The following is a 26,302-nucleotide window of genomic DNA, read 5'->3' as shown; positions in this document are numbered from 1 at the left end:
TGATTGTGTATATATGTAATATATGTGTGTGTATATATGTGTGTATGTATATGTATTTATATTATATAACAGTGTGCCACCTACCCTTTGTCTTTTTCTCAATGTCCCCTACCCAAAGGTTGTCTGGAAGAGATTGCTTAGCGATAAGGCCTTTGGTATCACTTCTTATTAATATTTACTGTATTTGTTATTTCTTTCTTAACTTGGTGCAATAAAGTGTAAATAAATAAATAAATAAACCTACTCCTTTTTTGAAGTCGATTAAAAAAAAGGTTAATTAATCTCTTTCTTTTTTGTGTTAAATAAATATTACAGGCAGCATAGCACTACACTCGTTTCAAATATGGAACTGTTTATTTTTTTTAAATAAAAAACAAAAATATTCTCTATTTCATTGTTGAATAAAATTTCGTGTATTATGCACCATTGAAATTACACAGAAGTTTTTTTTTCTAGTATTTTTTTATGATTGTTTTAACGGCAACAAAATTCAAACTTACTACATTTTTGGTATTAAATTATTTGTGAAATATTTACGATGAGGGAAATCGTGCACATCCAGGCTGGACAATGTGGCAACCAAATTGGAGCCAAGGTAATGGAAATTTATTAATTTAAAATGTTTTAGCATTTCAATTTTCGTTATGATAGCTACTGACAAGCTGACAGCCAACTTGAGGTTGAGTGCAAACCAGCGGCGGTCTTAGGGGTGGCGAACAGGACAATTGATCGGGGCCTCGCTCTTGTAGGGTCGTAACAACCCAAGCAAATTTTAAACAACCAGTGAGTGGCATTTTGTCTAGTGACAAGTCGTAAAAACTTCCCGAATTAGGCATTTTAATCGCGAATGAACAATAAACAATGGAAAATAAGATTTTTTTGAGTCAATGGAAAATTTCCAATAATTAAATATCTCAAATTTTATTTGATTACCATTTCTCGTCAAACATAACAAATGTCCTAAATCAAAAAACCAGACCTAGTTTCGCATCACATATTTTTCACGAAAGATAAAGGGCTTCGCAAAAACCTATCGCCCGGAGCCTCGCAATGGGTAAGGCCGCCGCTGATGCTAACGGCCACCTGTAGACATACACAGCTGGGATGCCCACGGTATACTACTCGTGCATTGCTATTCCTACGCCGTATGCGCCCCGAAATAAAATGGGCCACTTTTTCCTTTTTCGTGAGTGTCGTAAGAGGCAACTAAAAGAGGGCGAGGGATGGACTGCACCGTCCCATTTAAAATATCTCTAAAAGCCAAACTGTGGTTGTCAACCCGCCTGCCAAGCGTGGCAACTACTGGCAAAACTCTTCTTATGGAAACGCTTATATTCAACAGGGGATAGTTAACGGCTGAAATAATAATAAAAAAATTGTTATTCCTAAGTATTAAGATGTTATGCCTACGTACCCTGTAATTTAGTGAAATTACAGGGTACAAAGACTTATTTCAAACCCTTCAAATCAAAACAGCCATGCAAAGCACCACTGCTTCACGGCAGAAACACAAATCGGGCAGAGGTACCCATTCAAAGGATTTTAAAAATCTCGTAATAGTCAATTTTAGGTTTTTTTTTAATGGGTGATAATGGAATGGTAACCCCACCCGCGCTATCGGAATACACCGGCGGGGTACCAGTAAAGGATGATAGGTGAGGATGAAGCAGGTCAGTTAGCCCATCGTGACGAATTCAACAAGAATTGTTCACGATGGTTTCCAGGGGAAACCACGTGGAGGTCGACCTATTAGGGCATATTGCCAGCAATGGGGCTGTCAAACTCCATTGACAACAATCCCTTTCCCCCAGTCAATTTTAGGTTAAAATCTTAAAATGGCGAAACGGATGAATTGGGCTAGCAGGGGAGTATCGAGAAAAAAATTATCCCTTACGATGTATTATCAACTGTATGAAAAGTTCTCAAATTGCCTATATTGATGTTTTTTATCAATTCTCAACAGATTCATACTTTTTTTTAATTCTTAATATTTTGTATAATACAGATATAACATTTAAGATTGTAGTAATCGTAGTAATTACAACAAATAAGAGAATCACGATAATTGCGCTATTCAAATGTATTTGCAGTTCTGGGAGGTGATTTCTGATGAACACGGCATCGACCCCACCGGCGCCTATCAAGGTGACTCTGATCTTCAGCTCGAACGCATCAATGTTTATTATAACGAGGCCTCCGGTGGTAAATATGTACCCCGAGCCGTGCTCGTCGACCTCGAACCCGGCACAATGGACTCCGTGCGCTCTGGACCTTTTGGACAAATCTTCCGGCCTGACAATTTCGTATTTGGTCAATCCGGAGCAGGCAACAACTGGGCTAAAGGCCACTACACCGAAGGCGCAGAATTGGTGGATTCAGTTCTCGATGTAGTTCGAAAAGAAGCAGAAGGTTGTGACTGCTTGCAAGGCTTCCAATTGACTCATTCGCTTGGTGGCGGAACTGGATCTGGTATGGGAACGTTGTTAATCTCGAAGATTAGAGAGGAATACCCAGACCGCATAATGAATACCTTCTCAGTAGTTCCCAGTCCAAAGGTATCCGATACTGTAGTAGAACCGTACAACGCCACTTTATCAGTACACCAATTGGTAGAAAATACGGATGAAACGTATTGCATAGATAATGAAGCTTTGTACGACATATGCTTCAGAACACTCAAGTTGACGACGCCGACATACGGAGACTTGAATCATTTGGTATCTGCCACGATGTCGGGCGTCACGACGTGTCTACGATTTCCAGGGCAGCTGAACGCGGATTTGCGTAAGCTAGCCGTTAATATGGTCCCATTCCCGCGGCTACACTTTTTTATGCCTGGCTTCGCGCCGCTTACTTCTCGCGGTAGCCAACAGTACCGCGCGCTGTCCGTACCAGAGCTCACGCAGCAGATGTTCGATGCTAAAAACATGATGGCGGCCTGCGACCCGCGTCACGGACGATACCTCACAGTAGCCGCTGTCTTCCGTGGACGGATGTCCATGAAGGAAGTGGACGAGCAAATGCTAAACATCCAAAATAAGAACAGCAGCTACTTTGTCGAATGGATCCCGAATAACGTCAAAACAGCTGTTTGCGATATACCGCCTCGTGGACTCAAGATGTCCGCAACCTTTATTGGAAACACGACAGCTATTCAAGAACTGTTTAAGAGGATATCCGAACAGTTTACAGCTATGTTTAGAAGGAAAGCTTTCCTGCACTGGTATACTGGTGAAGGTATGGATGAAATGGAGTTCACGGAGGCAGAGAGCAATATGAATGATCTGGTGTCGGAGTACCAGCAGTACCAAGAGGCCACGGCTGATGACGAGGGGGAGTTTGATGAGGAAGTGGAAGAAGAATGATTGTCTTCGTGTTTTGTCCAATGTATTGTTTCTGTCATAGTGTTAAGTCGTAAATGTAACCATGTTTTTGTGTACACTGTTTGGAATAAACTATTTTATAATTTCAAATATTGAGTTATCTTAGTCTAATGTTCCAGATTATTGTGATATGATGACTGGTACCTGGTTTCTGCCTGTTTATTTGCATTGTTTAATTACTTTATTTCTGATATAACTGTAACAAATAGCATTGTAACATCCGCTTGCTGGTAAATGGCAAATGCCAACATAGTTTTAATCAGATAGGCCGGTAAATGTATCGGTAGGAGAAAAATGTAGCCACTTGAGTAAACCAATTTGAATGAATTTTGATATGTTTTATAATTTTTAATTGTAATGTAATTAGGTTTTTTGCTTAATAAATATATCTTTTTATCTAAGAACATTTGCTATCACACAGTCACTTAGTCGACATCACTCAATTAATTTGCGTAAGATGTCTTGGTGCCTGTTTTTTTTTAATTTTAGTAAACAATTTGACCAAATTTTATTTACTTTTGGTTTTGTATCGATTAAGTTCTGGTTTCTAAATTCTTGATTCTTATTCTAAATCGTAGTTGTAGCTAGGTACATATGATACACAGTTGTTAAATCTGAACCAATTTTGACAATTTATAATGGATAATTTTTTCTTTTTTTTTTTTTTTTTTTTTTACAACACAGGGGGCAAACGAGCATGCGGCTCACCTGATGGTAAGTGACTACCGCCGCCCATGATCACCCACAACACCAGCGGCATTGCAGGTGTGCTGCCGGCCTTTTAAAAAGGAATATACTCTTTTCTTGAAGGTTATGTTGTCGTATCGGTTCGGAAATACTGCTGCAGGAAGTTGATTCCAAAGAATGGTTGTGCGTGGAAGAAAGTGCCTTGAAAAACGCACGGTGGAAGACCGCCACTCGTCCAGATGATTGGGATGAAACTTTAGTTTGTGGCGGGTTGTACGGTGGTGAAAATCAGCAGCAGGTATCAATCCGAACAATTCCTCAGAACACTCCCCATGATAAATTCGGTAGAAGATGCACAGAGATGCAACATCTCTGCGCAGTTTCAGTGGGTCGAGTCGGACAGTAAGGCGTTGACTATCGATAATTCGAGCCGCCCGACTTTGAATGCGGTCTAACGGAAGGAGTTGGTACTGTGGCGCTCCTGCCCACAGGTGAGAACAGTATTCCATATGCGGCCTGACTTGGGCTTTATATAATTTCAGGCGGTGTTCTGGCATGAAATATCGTCTCACCCTATTGAGTACTCCTAACTTTTTGGAAGCTATCTTAGCCTTCTCCTCCAGATGACCGCAAAACTGGACGTCGCAAGATATATCAACGCCCAGAATTCCTAGACTCGACTTTTTATCAAGGGAAGTGCCCTGAAAGTGAGGAGATACGACAAACGGCGTCTTTTTTGCGGTAAACGCGCAGACTTGTGTCTTTTTGGGGTTAAATTGGACAAGATTTTGTTCACCCCAGATCGAAACTTGATGGAGTGAAGTTTCGATTTCAGACACAAGTCTATTCCGGCACTCATCGGTATGTGCCCGCGAGATCTTTGCATGACCGGTATATAATGTATCTCCTGTACTGTCGTCTGCATAGCAATGAATATTACTTATCTGTAACATATCATTGATATGCAGAAGAAACAGAGTCGGAGATAGTACACAGCCTTGCGGGACACCAGCATTCAAAGGTTTTAAATCAGAGCATGCTCCGTCGACTACGACTTTAATGCTACGTTCCTTGAGAAAACTGGCGACCCAAATGCACAGTCTCGCAGGCAACCCAAATGAAGGTAGCTTTGAAAGCAGCGCTCTATGCCACACCCGATCAAAGGCCTTCGCGATATCCAGACTAACTGCTAAGGCCTCTCCCTTACTCTCGATTGCCACTGCCCATCGGTGTGTTAAGTAAGCTAAAAGATCACCAGCCGAACGTCCCTGTCGAAAGCCGTACTGGCGATCACAGATCAGCTGGTGCTCTTCTAGGTACCGGAGCAGTTGACGGTTAATGATGGATTCCATAACCTTCGAGAATAAGGAAGTGATAGCTATGGGCCTATAGTTAGCTGGATCTGAGCGATCTCCCTTTTAGGGATCGGATGCACCAGAGCAGTCTTCCAAAACTTTGGGACTATGCCCGATGAGTAGCTAAGCCGAAAAAGACGCGTAAGAACCGGAGCCAACTCTGGTGCGCACGTCCTAAGCACAATTGGAGGAATACCATCGGGCCCACTCGACTTATGGATTTCGAGGGAGAAAAGTGCTCTACGCACTGAGCTATGCGTGAATTTAATGTCAGGCATAGAGCTCCTACAACACGTGATGGTCGGTGGTGATTTCATCCCGTCATCCAATGTCGAGTTTGACGCAAAGATGGATCCAAGAAGATCGGCCTTTTCCTTAGCGTTCTGGGCCAACGAGTCATCCTCCCTGCGCAATGGTGGAAAAGATGACTTACAGAAATTCCCTTGTGCAGCTTTGGCAAGAGACCAGAAAGCTCGAGTCCCAGAGGGCAAACTAGCCAATCTCTTGCCAATTCTACTGATATGCTCTGACTTCGCTGTGGCTATAACTCTTTTGAAAGACCTAGAGGCAGAGTTATACTTCTTTTTGAGAGCACTGGTGTTAGGATCTCGCGACGCCACACCTTTAGCCCAGGTTAGGAAGCACTCCTGTTTCAGACGAGATGCTGTTCTACAAGAGGCTCCATACCAGGGCTGGGATTTCCCGCCGACGGGCACCACAGAGTTAGGAATAAATAATTCCATTCCCTGAAGCACCACATCAGCAATGGAATCGGCAATGGCGTCAGGATCATCCAGTGTGAAGCAAACCCGCCTCCATGGGTAAGATGCGAAAAAAATCCGCATCTCATCCCAGTCCGCTGACCTGTAGTGCCAGACACGACGTCTACCCGTGGAACGTGGTGGAATCGGACTCATGAGAGGCACCTCGCTCCGCACCAGACTGTGATCCGACGATCCAAGCGGAGCTTCGACGGAAATCACATAGTTGTCTGGGTGGGTGGTCAGCAGAAGGTCCAACAGTGAAGGTGAATGGTCCAACACATCAGGTATTCGCGTAGGCGAGGAAACAAGCTGCGTCAGACCATAAGCCAAAGCAAAGTCATGAACAGATCTTCCCGCATAGTCGGTTGTACGTGAACCAAGCCATTCGGTATGGTGGGCATTAAAATCGCCAAGAATCACGACTTCAGCGGAAGGAATCTGTTCGAGCAGGGAATCTGTAGCCATTTGGACGTGCTCAATGAGTTGGTCGGTTTCGATGTTACCGCTGTGGGACCTGTATAGGCATGCATAGACGCGAGGATGGTCATTGCAGTCTACGCGCAGCCATAAAATAGACAGGTCCGTACCTTCAAGAGTTCCAAGGCGGCGACAGCAGATATCCTCTCTGACATACGCGCATACACCGGCACGCGAAACAAAACAATGTTCAAGTTTATAGCCCGGGTACGTCAGGTATGAAGTTTCGTTTGGAGAGGATATCTGTGTCTCCGTTAGAAAGAGCAATGCCGGCCGCGCCGTTTCTAGGTGGTGGTGGACAGCGTTTAGGTTAGAATGTAATCCCCTGATATTGCAGAAGCTCACATTGAGCGAAGGGGATGCCGTAGAAATCTTGCTCCGTTTGCCCTTGGTTCCAAAGAGCGGAATTTTGCCCCCCCCAGAATACGCAGGGCAGCCCGAGCGTGGTTGCTCGAGAGAGGATTCTCCAGCAACATGGTTACTGGTACCTCCCTGGGGTATGCTATTTTTTTTTAATTCCACTGCCATGGTTGCGTGTTGTAAGATAGGGGGACGGGGTTGGGGAAAGGATTTTAGGAATAGGAAAGGGATGGGTATGGGATGGGTATGGGATGGGCCTCCGGACTCCCTCACTCACCGTACGGAATGTGATCGCACTGAAAGTGCAACCACTTAGCGTCGGTATTCTGTGAGGGTGTGGTACTTCCCCGGTCGAGCCGGCCCATTCATGCTGCAATACCATATGGTATTACAGCGTGGCTCTACCACCTACAATGGATGATAATGGAATGGTAACCCCACCTGCGCTAATGGTATACGCTGACGAAGCACCAGTGAGGGATGATAGCTGAAAATGGAAAGGCAGGTCAGTTATCCCATCGTGATGAATACACCTGAAATTCAGCACAATAATTTCCAAGGGGGACCACGTGGAGGTCGACCTGACAGAGTATATTGCTAATAACGGGACTGGTAGTCCGTATTACTAACGATCCCTTTCTCGCCCTTCCCCAATGGATATTTTACTCCGTAATAAGGCATATTACTTTGCTTTTTTCCCTTATTCCCTTAATATATAGTCTACTGCCTTGTTAATTCTTTATTAGGTATGCGAGTTGCTGTTTTTTGTGGAGCAAATAATATCAAACGGACATAATCACGAAAAGTCAACCGTAAGGCAACATTACATAGGTATATAGCACATTTTAAGTATGTAGACAGACCTTGGCATTGGTATTTACTATATAAATATTCAATTCGAATACTGTTTTATTAAATACATAAATAATATTTTCATTGAATACATAAAACCTCTCATTCGTCACTCTCATCATTTGGCCCTTCTTCCTCTTCTTCAAATTCCTGGTCATCAATGGTGGCATCCTGATATTGCTGGTACTCAGATATAAGATCGCTCAAGTTATTATCCGCCTCAGTAAAGTCTGCTTCATCCATCCCCTCTCCAGTGTACCAGTGAATGAACGCTTTCCTTCTGAACATAGATGTAAACTGCTCAGAGATCCTTTTAAATATCTCTTGTATCGCTGTCGTATTGCCGATAAAAGTAGCAGACATTTTAAGACCACGGGGCGGGATATCACATACCGCTGTCTTTACATTGTGTGGAATCCATTCAACGAAGAAATCCTTGTTTTTCTTTTGAATGTTCAGCATTTGCTCGTCTACTTCTTTCATGGACATCCGTCCACGGAAGACAGCGGCCACGGTGAGGTACCGTCCATGGCGCGGGTCACAGGCCGCCATCATGTTTTTAGCATCGAACATCTGCTGCGTGAGCTCTGGCACGGATAGCGCGCGGTATTTTTGATTGCCGCGAGACGTAAGCGGCGCGAAGCCTGGCATGAAGAAATGTAGCCGCGGAAACGGGACCATATTCACTGCTAACTTACGCAGATCAGCGTTTAATTGTCCTGGAAAACGCAGACATGTGGTCACGCCCGACATTGTCGCAGACACCAAATGATTCAAGTCTCCGTAGGTCGGCGTCATTAATTTGAGTGTCCTGAAGCAAATATCGTATAATGCCTCGTTGTCTATGCAGTACGACTGATTCGAGCTTTCTATCAACTGGTTCAGAGACAAAGTCGCATTATATGGTTCCACGACAGTATCAGAAACTTTAGGACTCGGAACCACGGAGTATGTTACCATTATTCTGTCTGGATATTCCTCGCTTAAATTATCCAGCAGCAACGTCCCCATTCCTGAACCTGTGCCACCGCCTAGTGAGTGCACTACTTGGAATCCCTGCAAACAATCGCAACCTTCAGCTTCTTTACGCACTACGTCGAGGACCACTTCAAGCAAACCTGCACCTTCTGTGTAATGTCCTTTAGCCCAATTATTGCCTGCGCCCGTACCACCAAAAACTATATTATCGGGCCGGAAGATTTGCCCGAATGGTCCGGCTCTAATCGCATCCATGGTGCCAGGCTCGAGGTCAACTAGAACAGCTCTAGGGACGTATTTTGTACCAGATCCCTCATTGTAATAAACGTTGATGCGTTCGAGTTGAAGGTCAGAATCTCCTTGGTAACAGCCTTGTGGATTTATTCCGTGCTCGTCTGATATAACTTCCCAGAACTGTAATAAAATGTACGCTTAGTAAACAAACTAACTAGGTTTATATAGAACTCTGTTAACAAATTTCCTAGTAGTTTTATTTTTTTATTTTTTAAGCAATTTGGAATAATAATCTAGCTGATAGAGTTAACAGACTATCAGATAAAAAGTGATGTGTCACTCATGGGCATGAACAGTATCACAGAGGAGGGGGGGGGGGGGATAGATAAAAATGCGGACTACCACCCCCATTGTTAGCAATATACCCTGACAGGTCAACCTCCACGTGGATCCCCCTGGAAACCATCGTGCTGAATTTCAGGTGTATTCATCACGATGGGCTAAATGACCTGCCTTTTCATCCTCACCTATCATCCCTCACTGGTGCCCCGTCAACGTATACCGTCAACGTATACCGTTAACGTTAACTCGGACGGGGTTGCCATTCCTTATCATCCATTAAAAAATAAAACAGCACCCCAGACATTACAAATTATACAATGACGTCAATGGTGTTACGCATTACAATCCTGAGCATCTTACCCCTCCATATTGCAACAAAACCTTAAAAGAATAGTTGTTTGGCAGTAAAAACATGAATGGAACTGCAGATATGTTATATAAAACATCTTTATCTGATACTACGAGTATATCCCTCATTGATTAGTTGTAACAACATACTTAAGGGGTTTTTTAAAGGTGAAAATGGAATGGTAACCCCGTCCGCGCCAACGGGATACGCTAGCGGAGCACCAGTGTAGGGTGATAGATGAGAATGAAAACAGGCCAGTTAGCCTATCATGATAGTTTCCAGGGAGAACTACGAGGAGGTCGACCTGGTTGGGTATGATGCTAGCAATGGGATTCTCGGTCTCTATTACTAACAATCCCTTTCCCCCCATACTTAAAGGTTGCAATTTCAAAATGTAGGTGCCTTATGTAAAGACTGTTACGTTACCTTAGCCCCAATCTGATTCCCACATCTGCCAACTTGAATATGAACTATTTCCCTCATTATAAACTCACAAGAAATTTAAAAAAACACAAATAAATAAAATGTTATCAAAGATAATAACAAAATAAATTATTTAAAAATTAAAAAAAAATATCAATTACTTAACTACATCTAATACCTACTAAACTAACTAAATAATAAAAATTTTGTTGGCCATGATTCTCGTGACCAAATAGTATTGTGATTAAAAAACGAGACGGTTAAGAAATTAACCTAAATTTACACTTCTTTTAAAAAACAAAGATTCATCATTCTTTAAGACTAGATACTGTCGGGCTCCTAACGGTTAGAATCCAACGGTGTTCCGCCTCTTTGCTGTAGTACAGTGCCGGAGCCATGAGTTTGCTTCCGAATTCTACCGAACCCCTATAGCTCTTCTTCCTCGCGTGCAGGCGATTCCTCCTTACCCACGACCTGGTGGTCTACCATGAAATGAAATTCCGACATTTCGGGCTCAATTTCGTGTTTTTGTTCGTATCATAATCGACCCAGTAAATGGAGCTTAACATTTCGTTCATCATAAATCCTATTCTAATAGTCCAATATGACCCATCAGGTCGACCTCCACGTGGTTCCCCCTGGAAATCATCGTGGTTAATTATCGTTAAATTCATCAAGATGAGTTAACGAACCTGCTTTTATCCTCACTTATCGTCTCTCACTGGTACCTCGCCAGCGTGTATCAATAGCGAAGGCAGGTTTACCATTGCATTTTTATCGATAAAAACAAAAACCCATTAAGTTTCCATCGCATTAAAAGACCTAGATTTTTTTTATGCAACTTAGACTGGCAAACTTTCTGACGGCCCACCTGATAGAAAGTGGTAACCGTCGCCTATAGACATGAGCAATACCATGGACATAACAGAGTATACTGTTTCGCCCACGATACTCCCCATGCGTTGCCATTCCTGAGGACTCAGGTATTATTCCTCTGTACCCTGTAAAAGATTGTTCTAATTATACTTTTTTTTAACGTAATCATTATATATGTATTAAAACAATGCACATAAATACAACATACCTCAGGCACTAATAAAACACAATTATTTAATAAATTAATTTTAATTCAGTAATGATCATTTGCATTACAATAAATTATTCTACAGTAAAAATTACATTATTTCAGTGTAAATATAAAAATGCAAATATGTTAAAAACACGTCGTCGAAATTCAAAATGGTCAACAATCGTACATTGTAATCAAATATGTTTATTTAATTTTAAAACACGTCTTAATAAATAATATTAAGCCTGTGACACTACAACCTTTCGACGATCTCTTATGCTCGCCCTTTTTTAAAGTTCGCTGCTAATTCATATCCGTGACAGGAATATTAAGATGTTTTGTGTAGCGATTTAGTTTTACTTTAAACTTTAGTTTGTGACGGGTTGTACGGTGGTGAAAATCAGCAGCAGGTATCAATCCGAACCTGATAGATATTGCTAGCAATGGAGTCATCAATTTACATAACTAACAATTCCCCTCCCTCTGATGGTATTGAGTATGTTTGAAAACTTGCAAGAAGCACTCGGATGCCTGTACCAACTCTACGACACGAATTACACGATTAATCGTAAGCCTTAATAGGATTACATGGGTCGAATAATCTATTCGACTTTTCATTGTATAAAAGTCACTTTTTCATTGATTGATACAACTGTGATACAAAATCATCTAATATATAAACTCCTCCGAAACGGCTTTACCGATTTTTATGAAGTTTTGTGTGCGTATCGGGTAGGTCTGAGAATCGGCCAACATCTATTTTTCATGCCCCTCAATGATAACAGTGACCCACCCTTAAATTTTTTTTTTATTTTTTTGACAATATTTTTTATTTTCATTTTATTAAGGTTTAGCATTGAAAAATACATACAAATTCAAATTTTCACGCTTTTACAGTCAACCCCTGTTTTTTAATCGCGATTTTTATATGCTTTAATAAGGTTGCAAGATGGCAATCGAATATAATAATTGTAGTACGAGAAATTTTCATGTATAGTTCTAGAAATAATGTATATGGTAAAACAACGTTTGCCGAGTCAGCTAGTATCTCTATAAAGTCTCGCTGATGTATGTATTTTCCATAGACAACTGTCGTGTAGACCATGCAGCATACCATGAAATTTTTCCGAAATTTCAAAGTCGAACGAGACAAGACTTTAAAAGAATAAAAGAAAAACTGTAAAGTTTACTTAAAAATACAGTTACAGTACCTAAAAATACAGTTTGTTCAGACACTCTATAATAACCGAACAATTGGTATAGCAAATGAAACATTACTTTCTGACTATCACCTTCAATTTAATGTGAATTCAAATCCGAAACTTCGGAATTAGGTTTCATGGTAGACCCACTGGACGCGGTCTTTCCTCTATATTTCTATTGCCGCACAATCGTATCCACAATCTGTAAGCATTATCTTACAAATAATTTGCACAATAATTTACTAAATGTATAAAAAACACACGTGTAATAAGTACATATTTTTGAAAATATAAATAATCAACTTGTTGGAAGCCAATTGGGGCTTCATAATAAGCAAGATGGCGCTACTAGTCTAAAGAACGTATAAGAGATGCTTTAGAAATATACAGAGCATGGGCCAGTCAATGTACAGTGTATATAAAAAAAAAGAAAATTCCAGAAATATTCCAATTTAATATATCTTGTCTATTTTGGGATGATATATATATATATATATATATATATATATATATATATATATATATATATATATATATATATATATATATAAAAAAAAAAAATTATGTTTTAAAAGTAATAGAGCCCTAAATTAAATCACCTTAAGGCCAGAGAGAGACTTTGTACAAAAGTCGATTGCGTGGGTACCTCTGTCCCATTCGTGTTTCAACCGTGAAGCAGTTGTGTTTGCATGGCTGTGTTTCGGTTTGAAGGAATGGCAACGCATGGGGGGTATCATGGGCGAAACAGTATACTCTTATGTCCATGGTACTGCTCATGTCTATAGGCGACGGTTACCACTTTCCATCAGGTGGGCCGTCAGCTTGTTTGCCATTCTAAGTTGTATAAAAAAAAATAAACAATCTCTCTTTTAATTTTTATTTTTAAGGTGGTAAAATTTTCGCCCATCGGCCACTTTAGAAATAAAGTCAACTACCAGTAGCGCCATCTAATGGAAATTATTTCACTGGAAGCTTGCATTAAAATGGAAGCGCTAAATAAAATCTTACAATAGCAATAGGTAACAAAAATATTGCACATACAATTAAAAATTATAATCTTCTACCCTTATATTTATTAACTACCCATATTCGTAAAAATATAAAAAATCTACGATATCTACTATGTAGTATTTTGTCCCTTTCTTTCGACCTAAAATCTTAATTATGAAAGAAAGTGACAAAACATTATAGTTGATAGATTTATTTATTGCAAATTTAATAAGTCTCAATGTAGTATATAAGACTGAACTACAGTCTAAACCTAGAGAAATTATCTCAATTTTGTTAGTACACATATAAATAAACAAAAAAATCCTGGATACCTCACACAGCGACATCTAGAGCTGAACAAAACAGAGCTTGTACTTTTTAATGACTGATATGTTTAATTTAAAATACAAACAGATAAATATCTGTATCGTACGAGGTTCGAACTTGTAAACACTGGAAAGTGATGCAGTGTTACCACCACACCACTAAGAGAGGACAGGAAAACAGAATGTGGCTGTGTTTCGGTTTGAAGGATGGGATATGGCGTGAATTTACTGGGTACAGAGGAATAACACCTGATGAATGAATAAATGCTCTCAGGAATGGCAACGCTTGGGGGGGGGGGGGGGGGGGGGGGTCATGGGCGAAACATTACACTCTGTTATGTCCATGGTACTGTTCATGTGTATAGGCGACGGTTACCACTTTCCATCAGGTGGGCCGTCAGCTTGTTTGCCATTCTAAGTTGTATAAAAAAAATCTTATATGTATATAATGTATTATATGTATATTATTGTTGAATTACTGTTTTATTTTAATATTGTTCATCACGTTACGCCGTCAATTACATTTTCTGTTATTCCTGTCTACAATTGACTGATAGATAACACCATATGGTGTTAAGTCCGCTATTTACACTCTCTTGGTATAATAAAGTTTAATAAATAAATAATTAAAATCCTGTTTGGCTTTGTATCGTATTATATATCTTTATATTTGCTTAATTTAATGACTAGAGTTCTTACAGCGACTTCTTTAACTATAGTCACGACATGTACAGACTTAAAGAGATCTGTACTGTTTATATTTTTTACGAAATACATTAAAAAGTCGAGTGTTACGTTCACCACAAGAACAACCAACAAACGCTTCTATCTATCCTATATTTATTTATTGATACTCAATCGAAATTGTACTCTAATCAACCTACCAATAGTTTATTTTTCAATAAATATAAATTGGCGTATACGTTATTTTTACTAGACAACACGGGTACATAGAACGCTCTGAAGATTCTGTGCGACCTCTGCGCGTCTAGTATAGGTACTGAGGCTACTATCTCCCACGTGGACTGCTTGTGGTACGCAGGTTCGAGGCTAGTGGGGTTCCCGATATCCGAGTCGACGAGGTAGTGGCACTGCGACGGTCGGAGATAAGTACGGTTGTCACCCTTGTTCAGGTCGTTGAAGTATGGGTGAATGAGTCGAGTTGCTGTAAAGAGAACATGAAGCATTTATTCGAATTTCAAAAGTTGGAGATTATAATCTGTGGAAACAAGTAAACATAGACATTTATTCTTCCTTTTTTATATCTACTATACTATTAGTTATAAGTTTTATTATCTGTGCTGTTTGTTATTCATGTATGATGTGTTAAAGTAATAAATGTCTATCATAAAGACTGTATAGGCTAAGTTCTTTTGACTTTAAATAAAAAATATATAATAAATAAAAAAAAAAAAAGAATATCATGTGTATATTTTTTCTTTAATTTATCCATTTTATTTAGGAAAAAAGTGTATGATATTTTTCCTTCCTTTTTTGTGTTATTCTTTTTAATACGTCAGTAAAAAAATTACTTTGTAAAAAGTATTTTTTTTTTAGATGTTGACTATCAACATCTAAACACATCCATGCAAACACAATTACTTCACGGTAGAAACACGAATGGGACAGAGGTACCCAAGCAATCGACTTTTGTACAAAATCTCCCTCTACATTCGTTCTTTCAACCATTCTGTTATTTTTTTTTTTTTTTTTACTTTAATAGAGAAACATAAAGGCACAACATAAATCTGTGAAATTTACACAATAAAGTAATTAAATAAATATTACTGTTATCTCACTCACCATTAGTCGAGTCAGCATAAGGAGCCGGCATCTGCCCAGTAAACTCGCTCGGTATGAATCTCACATTGTATCCAGGAGCGTGGAAGCTGGACGGCGAGCGGTACCAATCCTTACCGAAGCACAGGTAAGGAGAGTTCGTGGAAGACGGTGGAGGGGGCAACGACCGCAGCAGCCGCATGGGTCCGTGGTAGTTGGTGTACAGAGCCGTTATACGGGATATTCCTGCAAATATATATTATTTATATATTTCTATTTACATTCTTTAACCAGTACGTGTTGCTAATGATGACTTATGGAACCAAAACATGATCCTACACGATTGCGCCTTACTGTCCGACTTGACCCACTGAAACTGCGTAGAGATGTTGTTAAAGGCCGGCAGCACACCTGCAATGCCGCTGGTGTTGTGGGTGATCATGGGCGGCGGTAGTCACTTACCATCCGATGAATAGAAGATGCACAAAGATGCAACATCTCTGCGCAGTTTCAGTGGGTCGAGCCGGACAGTAAGGCGCTGATTATTAATAAATATGTCTTAAGACACGTTGAATAGGGGAACAATGTGAATAATTATAATTAAATATTTTAAAATGCATTTAATACACTTATTGTAATCTATTTTTGAAGTGAAAATTTCTTTAGACGCGTAGTGTATTTTTTGAGACGGGAAAAATCCATTGAACTCGCGACTTTGTTACCGTAACAGACACATCTGACGATTCGTAATTGTTCAAATTTTTATTTCTGTCAGACACTTCTGGAGTGCCACCGTTTTTTTATTATTTATTTATTTAATTTAGATATATATAGCTATGTATGTTTTAATATTCAAATTTAAATTCAAACCATCTTTATTCGAATAGAATTGTTTACAAACACTTTTTTTTTTAATCGTCATTTTTGTTTAATCCACTGCAGGGTTCAAAACGTTATCAGTTGAGAAGAGAACGCAAAAAACTCAACAAATACTCTTTTAAATCTCTGTTAACATTATATGTATTTATTTAAATCTAAAATTAAATGGTCGTTAAAAGCCCATGCATGAATGACTAACACCATACACATTTGTCATTCAAGTAATCGTTTAATATGTAATAGGCTTTGTTCAATAAGTGTTTTTTAATAACAATTTTAAACATATTAAAAGGCAGATCCAAAATATCCTTTGGTATCTTATTATAACATTTAATGCCCATTCCCATAAAAGACCTATTAACTTTTTTCTAAATTATACTTTATAAATAAAGGCCTTGAAATTTAATAGATTCTATTTATATAGAGAATTTTACCAGAGGTAGACTTTGTACAAAACTCGTTTGCTTGGGCACCTCTGTCCCATTAATGTTTCTACCATGAAGCGGTTGTGTTTGCATGCTTGTTTCGGTTTGAAGGGTGGGATATGCCAGTGAATTTACAGAGTACAGAGAAATAATACTTGAGTCCTCAGGAATGGCAATGCGTGGGGAGTATCATGGGCGAAACAGTATACTCTGTTATGTCCATGGTACTGCTCATGTCTATAGGCGATGGTCACCACTTTCCATCAGGTGGGCCGTGAGCTTGTTTTCCATTCTAAGTGACATCTAAAAATAAAACATTGAACAGTAAATACACGCATAGAGTGATAATAAAGTCAAAAAGCACTCACCACCAGCGGCCGCTAATGCAACACACATGACCATAAGCGGGCCGGTGTACGCGAGGTAATGGCGTCTCTCTCGCTCCTTCCTCCACCTGAACAACTCCGTGCCGACCGCAAATGTCATCTTCTGTATACAGTCCATCGATATCGCACCAGCCAGCACTATCATACTGTACACTGGGTAAAGGAATCTGAAAGAAAGGTTTAAAATGTTTTAATTTTTAAAAGAGGTCACATGTCTTGTTTTTTTTTTTATAAACAAACTATCGGTATATACTGACTGGGTACCAGTGACAGATGATAGGTGAAGATGAAAGCAAATCAGTTGGCGGATCGTGACCAATTCATCAATAATTAAGTAAGATGGTTTCTAAAGGGAGCCGCGTGGAGGTCGACCTGTTAGGGCATATTGCTAGCAATTGGGCTACTAGGCCCTGTTACTATCTCTCTCCCCCACATGTCGTGTGTTCACTCGGTATGGTATGATCATATGTCGTGTTATTATGATAAAAATGAAATTTAAAAAAATTGTCTATGGTAGAAGTCTAAAAATTGGACTTTTATTTTTACTTACTTAACAACTAACATTTAGCTGTAGGCGAATTATTTATCAATTTAACTTATTATTGTATCAAAAAAATAGAAATATACAATGACAATTTGAAAAATCTAGTGAAATATATTAAATATATATATTTATTTACTGTTGGTTATCACATTTCTTTAGAATAGAATAGAAATCATTTATTCAAATAAACTTACATTGAAGCACTTTTGAAAAGTCATTACATTTTTTTTAATTTACCGCTCGTTCGGAAAGCTGTCTCATCACAAGAAGAACGAGCAAGAAACTTGCGTGATGCTCTTTTAAATAATTTTATTATTATTTTACATTTTTAAGTTTAATTGTGTGAATACAAACCACCAATTAGCACTAATTCAATTAAATACTCAAAAAAGAAAAAAAAAATTGAATACATAACCAACTGGTTAAACAATTAATAAGAGGAAATCAGTCATAGTGATTAGAGCAGACCAGTCCCTACAAGCAGCACCCGTTCACGAGTATGACGGATGAGCCAGCCATCACTGCGCTCGACCATATTTTAGGGAGCCCAATGACCCGGCCCACCACGCCGCCACAAGTCTGGACATTTTAGTGAGCATGACTACTCAAAACACTAGACCACGTCAAAGCTACTCACAATTGCCATCTGATAGTTATAGTATTCACATTTTACATAAGAATGCATGCGGCAATTAATACAAAAAACCGCTACGCTTTCATATTTCTAAAATTAATCAATTAAATCAAGAAAGCAATGAGAAAATAAAATTATAACGTTGTATGCTAATAAACTAATTATTTACTTGATATGTTGTCATCTATGAATTCGTCTATCCTGTAATAGGCTTTCTTACATAAAAATTGTTTAATATAAGATTTGAATTGCCTCTCTGTCAGATTTAATGCAGATTCCGGCAGTTTATTATAAAATCTTATGCAATTACCATAGAATGAATTACTGATTTTGTGCAGACGGCATTTAGGTAAAACTTTAAGCAACATATCCAATTGATTACGGTAATAATTTTAATAACTTGCTTATGTGCTGTGAGGAATCAAGATCTGTTCTCGAGTATGACGGATTAATAGTTTAATCAAGAATTGTTATACCAACCTCTCTTCTTTATGCGGCTGTATCATGAACACTCCTAACCAGAGCACCAACGGCATCAGATCCAACCAGTACGGAGCGCAGAAGGAAGCACGCGCGGTCGACCGCGGCGTGATCGCTGTACACGCCAATAGTAAGAGAGGGCATGAGAGAGCAAGCACCTGGAATTATAGACGTTAAAGTTAAGATATTAAAAATCATTTTACCTTAATAAAATAACAAACACAGGTGTAGTGTATAGGTACTGCCCACTATAGAAAAATGTTTACCATTGCTATTTCTATATTTAGTTCTTTTATACAGTCAAAATTAGTTATTTTTTTTTAGAAATTATCGCAGAATGACTAAGTCATTTATGTGATCTAGATGACTGTAAGTCATGACTTATGACAAAGCTCATGAGTTCGAATCTGACTTACATCGAAAATTTTGTGACAATTTAAAATTTCAATTCAACTCTCTGATGATGAACCATGAAGAAACCAAATTAATCCAAAGACGACAGTTATATTTATCATAAGAAGCAACATTTATTAAATGTCTAATTTTTCATTTAATAAAAGGTTTTTTTTTCTTTATACGACTTAGAATGGCAAACAAGCTGACAGCCCACCTGATGGAAAGTGGTAACCGTCACCTATAGACATGAGCAATACCATGGACAACAGAGTATACTGTTTCGCCCATGATACCCCCATGCGTTGCCATTCCTGAGTACTCAGGTGTCATTCCTCTGTACCCTATAAATTCACGCCATATCCCAACAACTGCTTCACTGTTGAAACACGAATGGAACAGAGGTACCCAAGCAAACGACTTTTGTACAAAGTCTCCCTCTGGCAGTCGTGAGTGTATTTTATAATACTTGTACATGATAAAATATCCTTTTTCATATGAAAATTTAAAAACACTCACCCATATCACGTTAAAATTCAGAAATCCATTAACAAAGTAATAAGTCCACGGCTCCACTCCGTACAGGTCAGGGCCGTGCTCAGTGAAAATATTGTACGCGACGATATTCCACGGAGCTATCACCAGTCGACCGTAATGGTACGAGTCCACAGCGATGGTCGGCAGCAGGATTAAGAGGAGGGACAGTATGGACCATTTGAAGAAGTCCACAAACTGACGCTTGATGAGCAGCATGTCTATTGCTATTGGTACGCCTAGGAGAGCAGTGAATGGCCAACCTGTTTAGAAAAATAATGTCCAGTATATAGTACTTTCACACCTACATACTAATTATATAATGTTTTTTTATGCTACTAAGAATGGCAAATAAACTACGGCCCACCTGATGGAAAGTGGTAACCGTCACCTATAGCCATGAGCAGTACCATGGACAAAACACAGTATACTGTTTCGCCCATGATACCCCTCACGCGTTGTCATTCCTGAGGACTCAGGTGTTATTCCTCTGTACCCTGTAAATTCGCCAAGGTACCCAAGCAAACGAATTTTGTACAAAGTCTCCCTCTAGTATAATGGTTAATGAGTTTTATGAGTCACACCTACGTCATTATTATTTTATGGCTTTTTATTTATTTTTTGTTGATAGACACATTTTGGTGCCGTGACCAGGATACAGGAGAAGTCATAAATAGATTATATCCCGAGATATCCATAATATTAACCATATATGGTATGTACATAAGCAATACTACTTGTCGTCACGTAGGTAATTATATTATTTATTTATTTACACTTTATTGCACCAATTAAAAAGAGAAATAATAAATACAGAAAATATTAATGAGAAGTGATACAAAAGGCGGCCTTATCGCTAAGCAATCTCTTCCAGACAACCTTTGGGTAGAGGATATTGAGAAAAAGACAAAGGGTAGGTGGCACACTATTATATAAATATTATCATATACAAACATATATACATACATACATACACATACATATATAATATATACACAATTAAATATAGACATAACATACACATACTTAACAGCACACATACAACAGAAAAAAAAATGACGAAGGAAAACGAAGAGAAAACACACGAAAATAGTACTAAAGTCAGAGGTAGTAAGATTTAACAGAGGTTTTGAAGCTAGTAAGAGTTTGAGCACACCGAATAGAGGTAGGTAGTGAGTTCCATAGATGAACTGCCTGAACAGTAAAGGATTTAGAATAAAAGGAAAAAGAATGAGTGGGAAATTTGAGTCGGAGGTTATTGACACTGCGTAAAGTATGATATTATTTGTGAGTCTCTAACGTAACTTATAAAAATTCTATATCACAATATTTATTTTACGCTATTTTCCGTATTCCCACAATCGATTTTTACTCAATTTTGTAAATATGTGTTGTTTATTCCAGTTTATTTCCTCTACAGGGCGAAATAACATTTGGCAATTCAAAATTATAAACTATGTAAACTTACTGAGCAGTGTGGTGGCTGCAGTGAGCAGCACGGCGGGAGGCAGGCGACGGCGCCACCAGCAGGCGAGCGCTGCAGCTACCAGGGCTCCGCTCCAAGCAGCTGGCAGTAGGGCTCCGCTGGAAGCCCACGCTCCCGCCGCCGGTACCCACGCACATAGCCACACGCGCCCCACTTGCACCCCGAACTCGTGACACACCGCCCTGTCACATTTTTACCATTACATCATTAGTGGCAAAACACAATACACTAATAGAAAGAAAAGTCATAAACTGTGGGGGAAAGGGGATTGTTAGCAATGCAGACTATCAGTCCCATTACTAGCAATATACCCTGTCAGGTCGACCTACATTCGTGGTCTCCCCTGGAAACCATCGAGCTGAATTCCAGATATATTCATTACGATGAGCTAACTGACCTTTTTTTTTAATGTCTGGAAAATGCTTTATGCAGCCCCTCAAACCTTGTAGGAGGTGAATGGGTACTGTGGGAATCCCCCCCCCCCGTAAGGCGGGAGCGTACCCACCAAAAACCAGACGACATACCCTCGAGGTGCCATATTTCGGAGACATGGATTCGCTTTCGCACTCACAACATCATGGGCTAACTGACCTGCTTTTTGTACCCACCTATCATCTCTCACTGGTGCCCTGCCAGTGTATACCGTTAACGTAGGCGGAGTTATCATTCCATTATCATCCATTAAAAAAAAATACAGTGCTAACCAGTTTCATACTAAATTCTAGACACCATAGCATATATATGACGACTCTGTACAGACAAATGCAGTATAGGACAACCCCACACAAGATGGAGCGACGATCTCAAATGCGTTGCAGGGAGTTAGTGAATAAAGGTGGGTTAATCATTACTTACGGCAATCTATAGGCGACAGTTACCACTTTCCATCAGGTTGTACAACTTAGAATGGCAAACAAGCTGACGGCCCAGCTTGTTTGCCATTCTAAGTTGTTCTAAGGGGGAGGTCTATGTACAGCAATGGACAATTAAAGACTGATATGATGAGTATATATAGTATACATGATGATATAGAAATATCAGTCAATATGATTAGCACCAGAATTGGATGTCGTACATTTAACCAATTATAGGCAACATTAGCTAAATATGAGTATAGGCAATTTTTAAAAATTTATTTAATCAGTAACCTTAATCATAAGATGGAATTAATAATTGTTGGCCACCATTGAGGTATAATAAGCTGTGTTTCGGTTAGAAGAGAGGGATATGGCGTGAATTTACACGGTACAGAGGAATAACATCCGAGTCCTCAAAAATGGCAACGCATGGGGGTATCATGGGCGAAACAGTATGCTCTGTTATGTCCATGGTACTGTTCATGTCTATAGGCGACGGTTACCACTTTCTATCAGGTGGGCTGTCAGCTTGTTTGCCATTCTAAGTCAAAAAAGTTCAAAACTTACTTGTAAAACATGAGATCAGCACATGCAGTGAGCACTGCAAGGAGGGCACGTATCGAGTAGAAAACTGTAACTGGCGACACCATCAGTGACAATATTTTGGCCGGTACAGCAAATAGCCACAGTGGCATGTATGATCGTATCGCATACACTGGACTGTACTCCCATGTCTGAAGGCCACTGCCATATACTGCATGAAGAAAAAGTACAGTTAGTTGTAGTTTATTTATATCAATCTCTCAATACACTCGACTAAAGGGAAAAAGGATTTATAATAGGGTTCAAAGAGAGCCTTTGAACAAAAGTCATTTGCTTGGGTGCCTCTGTCCCATTCGTGTTTCAACCGTAAAGCAGTTGTGTTTGCATGGCTGTATTTCAGTTTGAAGGATATGGCAGTGAATTAAAAGAGTACAGAGGAATAACACCTGAGTCCTAAGAAATGGCAACACACGTGGGGTATCATGGGTAAAACAGTATACGTCTATAGGCGATGGTTATCACTTACCATCAGGTGGGCCGTATGCTTATTTGCCACCTCAGTGGTATAGCCTATTAACACCTGTAATACCAGAGGTATTATGCGCGCATTGCAGACCCTGAAGAAACCTCTTTACCTCCCGTTTGAAGAACCCCATGCTGTCTCTTTTTTATGTGTTTCTTTTACCTCGCTTTTTGTGTCTTTTTGTCTGTTGTAATTTACATGCTATAAGTAATACAAATAAATTATATATCTATCTATGTATATGTCATTAACAGATATTATAAAAATATTTATCATCTATATAACACTTATATTTAGCAAAAGCAAATACTTGAATATAGGAGACTGAATGATAATATAGAATCTCACCTAAATAATGCAATGGCTCCCAGTAGTTGTACGTTTCATCACAATCTGATATGTGTCCCCAATATGCAGCAAAGAGCCGGGCAGTGAGTAGCAAAACCAATGCCACTGCACCGCCAGGGTAAGTAATACTACGTAGATCAGTAGGTGCATTTGTTACGAGGAACTCTCTGAAATAAAATGTATATATAAAATAAATTATCTAAGATAATCATAATAAGTCTTCCAGACAATCACATGACTTCGTTCTCTGTCTGTCTGTCTCTGCAATGAACATTTTTCTAGACTAATATAAGAAAGTAAAGGACTAGACTGATATACAAATCCTCAATGAATAACCAGTATGTCTATATACCTACTATAGGGTCATTATAAATTTGTTTTTATCTTCTGAAGCTAAAATACCTTTTGTTGTGAGGGTTTTCTATAAAACAAACCAGACATGGGTAATATCAGTACCTCTCTGATACCTATATATTAGGGGGAAAGGGATTGTTAGTAATGGAGATTGAGAATCCCATTGCTAGCAATATACCCAACCAGGTCAACCTCCTCGCGGTTCCCCCTGGAAACTATCATGGTTAATTCCTGATGAATTCATCATGATGGGCTAACTGGCCTGTTTTCATTCTCATCTATCACCCTTCACTGGTGCTCCGCCAGCGTATCCCGTTAGCGCAGGCGGGGTTACCATATCATTTTCACCCATCAAAACAATACCTATATATTGGATACTGCACTGGATATTGATGGTGGAAAAAAGATACATCCATTTCAACAATATCCATATTAGTCAGATATCTATATTCACTTAAACTGTATTCATCTCATTTCAATAATATATACTAGAAAACTACTATTTAATATATCCATTGTTCAACCAATATATAAATACAATATGTTGATATCAAATTATATTTTTTTATTGGGTGAGAATAGAATGGTAACCCAGCCCATGCTATCTGTATACACTATAATAGTGGTGAGGCACCAGTGAAAGATAACAGCTAAGGATGAAAACCGGTCAGTTTGCCCATCATGACAAGTTCCACAAGAAGTAATAACAAAGGTTTTCAGGGAGAACCACGAAGAGGTCGACTTGGTTAGGTATATTGCTAGCAATGGGATTCTCAGTCTCCATTACTAACAATCCCTTTCCCCCCAGTTTTACAGAGTTTAACATACCCATTGCTAGCAATATACCCATATTGCTAGCAATGGGCTGTTAAACCCCATTACTAACAATTCCTTTTCCCCCATAACTATTTCCCCTTCTATTGCTGTATGTAAATGTATGTAAACTGTTTGTTTGGTTACTTCTATCCCATCCATATCTTGATGCTAAACATATGCTTGTATGCTGTTTCAGTCAGAAGAGAGGGATATACAGGCAATACATCCCTATATATCAGTATCAAATGTATTACAGTTTATTCTTTGATAATAAGGGTACTGTTCACATCTATAAATGATTATGATTATAAAAATATGACCACTATCAAAAAAATAATCCTAAATTACATAAAATCTAATAGTAATTCAAATCCTAAACATTTTTATTCAATAAGACTTATTTACAAGCCCTATTAAATTATATTTTTTTATGATTCTACTGTTGGGTTCGGAATGTTGCCATCTACTAGCACAACCAGCAAAAAACAGTTACTCTTTTAAATTTCTGTTAGCAACATGTGTTTATTATGTCTATCAAAACATCATCAACTAACACCATGCACATTTGTTATTCAAATTCAATATGCAGAGATAAATATCTGCTGCAATATCAATACAAATACAGTAAACAAAATCAACCAATTTATAAATTATATGAATAATATATCATGCTATTAATAAAGCTAAAATAGTTATGTGTATTGTATATAAAAGGGTACAGTAAACAAATAACGTCACGCAAAAGCTCTTTACCTCGCTCGGAGCGTGTCGACACCTGGATACGCGCCAAACTGCGGTAATTTAGCGCAAAAGAAAGCATATATAAAGCGAGTTATAAAACCTCAGTTTTAACTAAATTATAAAACTATCTACTAGCGTAACGTAAAGATAAAGAGAATACACTGTAATTATGTATGTAAATTGGAAATAAATAAAATACAATTCATTGTTACCCTTCGCTCGCTTTTCGTTTCCCTTTATTGAAACTTGCACTCCTTTTCGCTCCATTTTTATTATGAATACTACGTTGTCGGGCTGTTAACGGCATTGGAATATATTTTCTACTTATTATTTATGACATAAATGTTCAATTATTATTTTCGGCGAAAAGATAATTATGAAAATGTATAATTTCCACAAATGAAAAATGAAACCGAAGGAATTGAAAGCTGACATCAAATGATTGACATTGACAATCTTTTCTTTTTTAAGTTATCATTAATTCATTTAAGAGTCAGCACTATAGTTTGAGTCTCATATGAATAAAACTGTAAATTGATTTTATGCAACCATCTAAAATTATTAACACAATAAAATGAATTAATATTTATGCTACATCTACACATTAGATTATAATATGTTCCTCTCAAAAATGTCGCTATATATAGATATCATAGAATAGTCAGCCAGTTTATAGTGTTATCATCATTTCAGCCATTATTCGTCCACTACTAGAAATAAGGCCTCCGACACAGACTGCCATAGGGAACGGTCCTGAGTTACTTGTATCCACTGACTCCTTGCAATGCA

General features: G+C 38.7%; 3 protein-coding genes across 3 annotated transcripts; 1 reads left to right on the top strand and 2 right to left on the bottom strand.

Moving 5' to 3' along the window:
* Window positions 1-380: 380 nt before the first annotated feature.
* Window positions 381-3,473, top strand: LOC113522728 (tubulin beta-4B chain). The gene is made up of 2 exons (XM_026908520.3): window positions 381-595; window positions 2,091-3,473. Exons 1-2 carry the CDS (start codon window positions 539-541, stop codon window positions 3,363-3,365), a joined length of 1,332 nt encoding a protein of 443 aa, XP_026764321.1. The 5' UTR covers window positions 381-538; the 3' UTR covers window positions 3,366-3,473.
* A 4,449-nt stretch (window positions 3,474-7,922) lies between these two features.
* LOC113522729 (tubulin beta chain-like) lies at window positions 7,923-10,592 on the bottom strand. The gene is made up of 2 exons (XM_026908521.3): window positions 10,208-10,592; window positions 7,923-9,270 (listed from the first exon to the last, which is right to left on the bottom strand). Exons 1-2 carry the CDS (start codon window positions 10,262-10,264, stop codon window positions 7,981-7,983), a joined length of 1,347 nt encoding a protein of 448 aa, XP_026764322.2. The 5' UTR covers window positions 10,265-10,592; the 3' UTR covers window positions 7,923-7,980.
* A 3,632-nt stretch (window positions 10,593-14,224) lies between these two features.
* LOC113522629 (alpha-1,2-mannosyltransferase ALG9) lies at window positions 14,225-25,960 on the bottom strand. Its single transcript, XM_026908382.3, has 9 exons — window positions 25,726-25,960; window positions 23,603-23,769; window positions 22,756-22,942; window positions 21,314-21,513; window positions 19,831-20,108; window positions 18,919-19,076; window positions 17,243-17,427; window positions 15,595-15,816; window positions 14,225-14,956 (listed from the first exon to the last, which is right to left on the bottom strand). The coding sequence occupies exons 1-9, from the start codon at window positions 25,818-25,820 to the stop codon at window positions 14,667-14,669; spliced, it is 1,782 nt and encodes a 593-aa protein (XP_026764183.2). The 5' UTR covers window positions 25,821-25,960; the 3' UTR covers window positions 14,225-14,666.
* Between the last annotated feature and the right edge of the window lie 342 nt (window positions 25,961-26,302).

This window comes from Galleria mellonella, unplaced genomic scaffold (assembly GCF_026898425.1).
Source record: "Galleria mellonella isolate WM207_F2 unplaced genomic scaffold, CSIRO_AGI_GalMel_v1 utg38, whole genome shotgun sequence".
In the NCBI taxonomy this organism is placed as follows: domain Eukaryota; kingdom Metazoa; phylum Arthropoda; class Insecta; order Lepidoptera; family Pyralidae; genus Galleria; species Galleria mellonella.
Note: the sequence above shows the minus strand (reverse complement) of the source record. Positions and strands in the feature narration are given on the sequence as shown.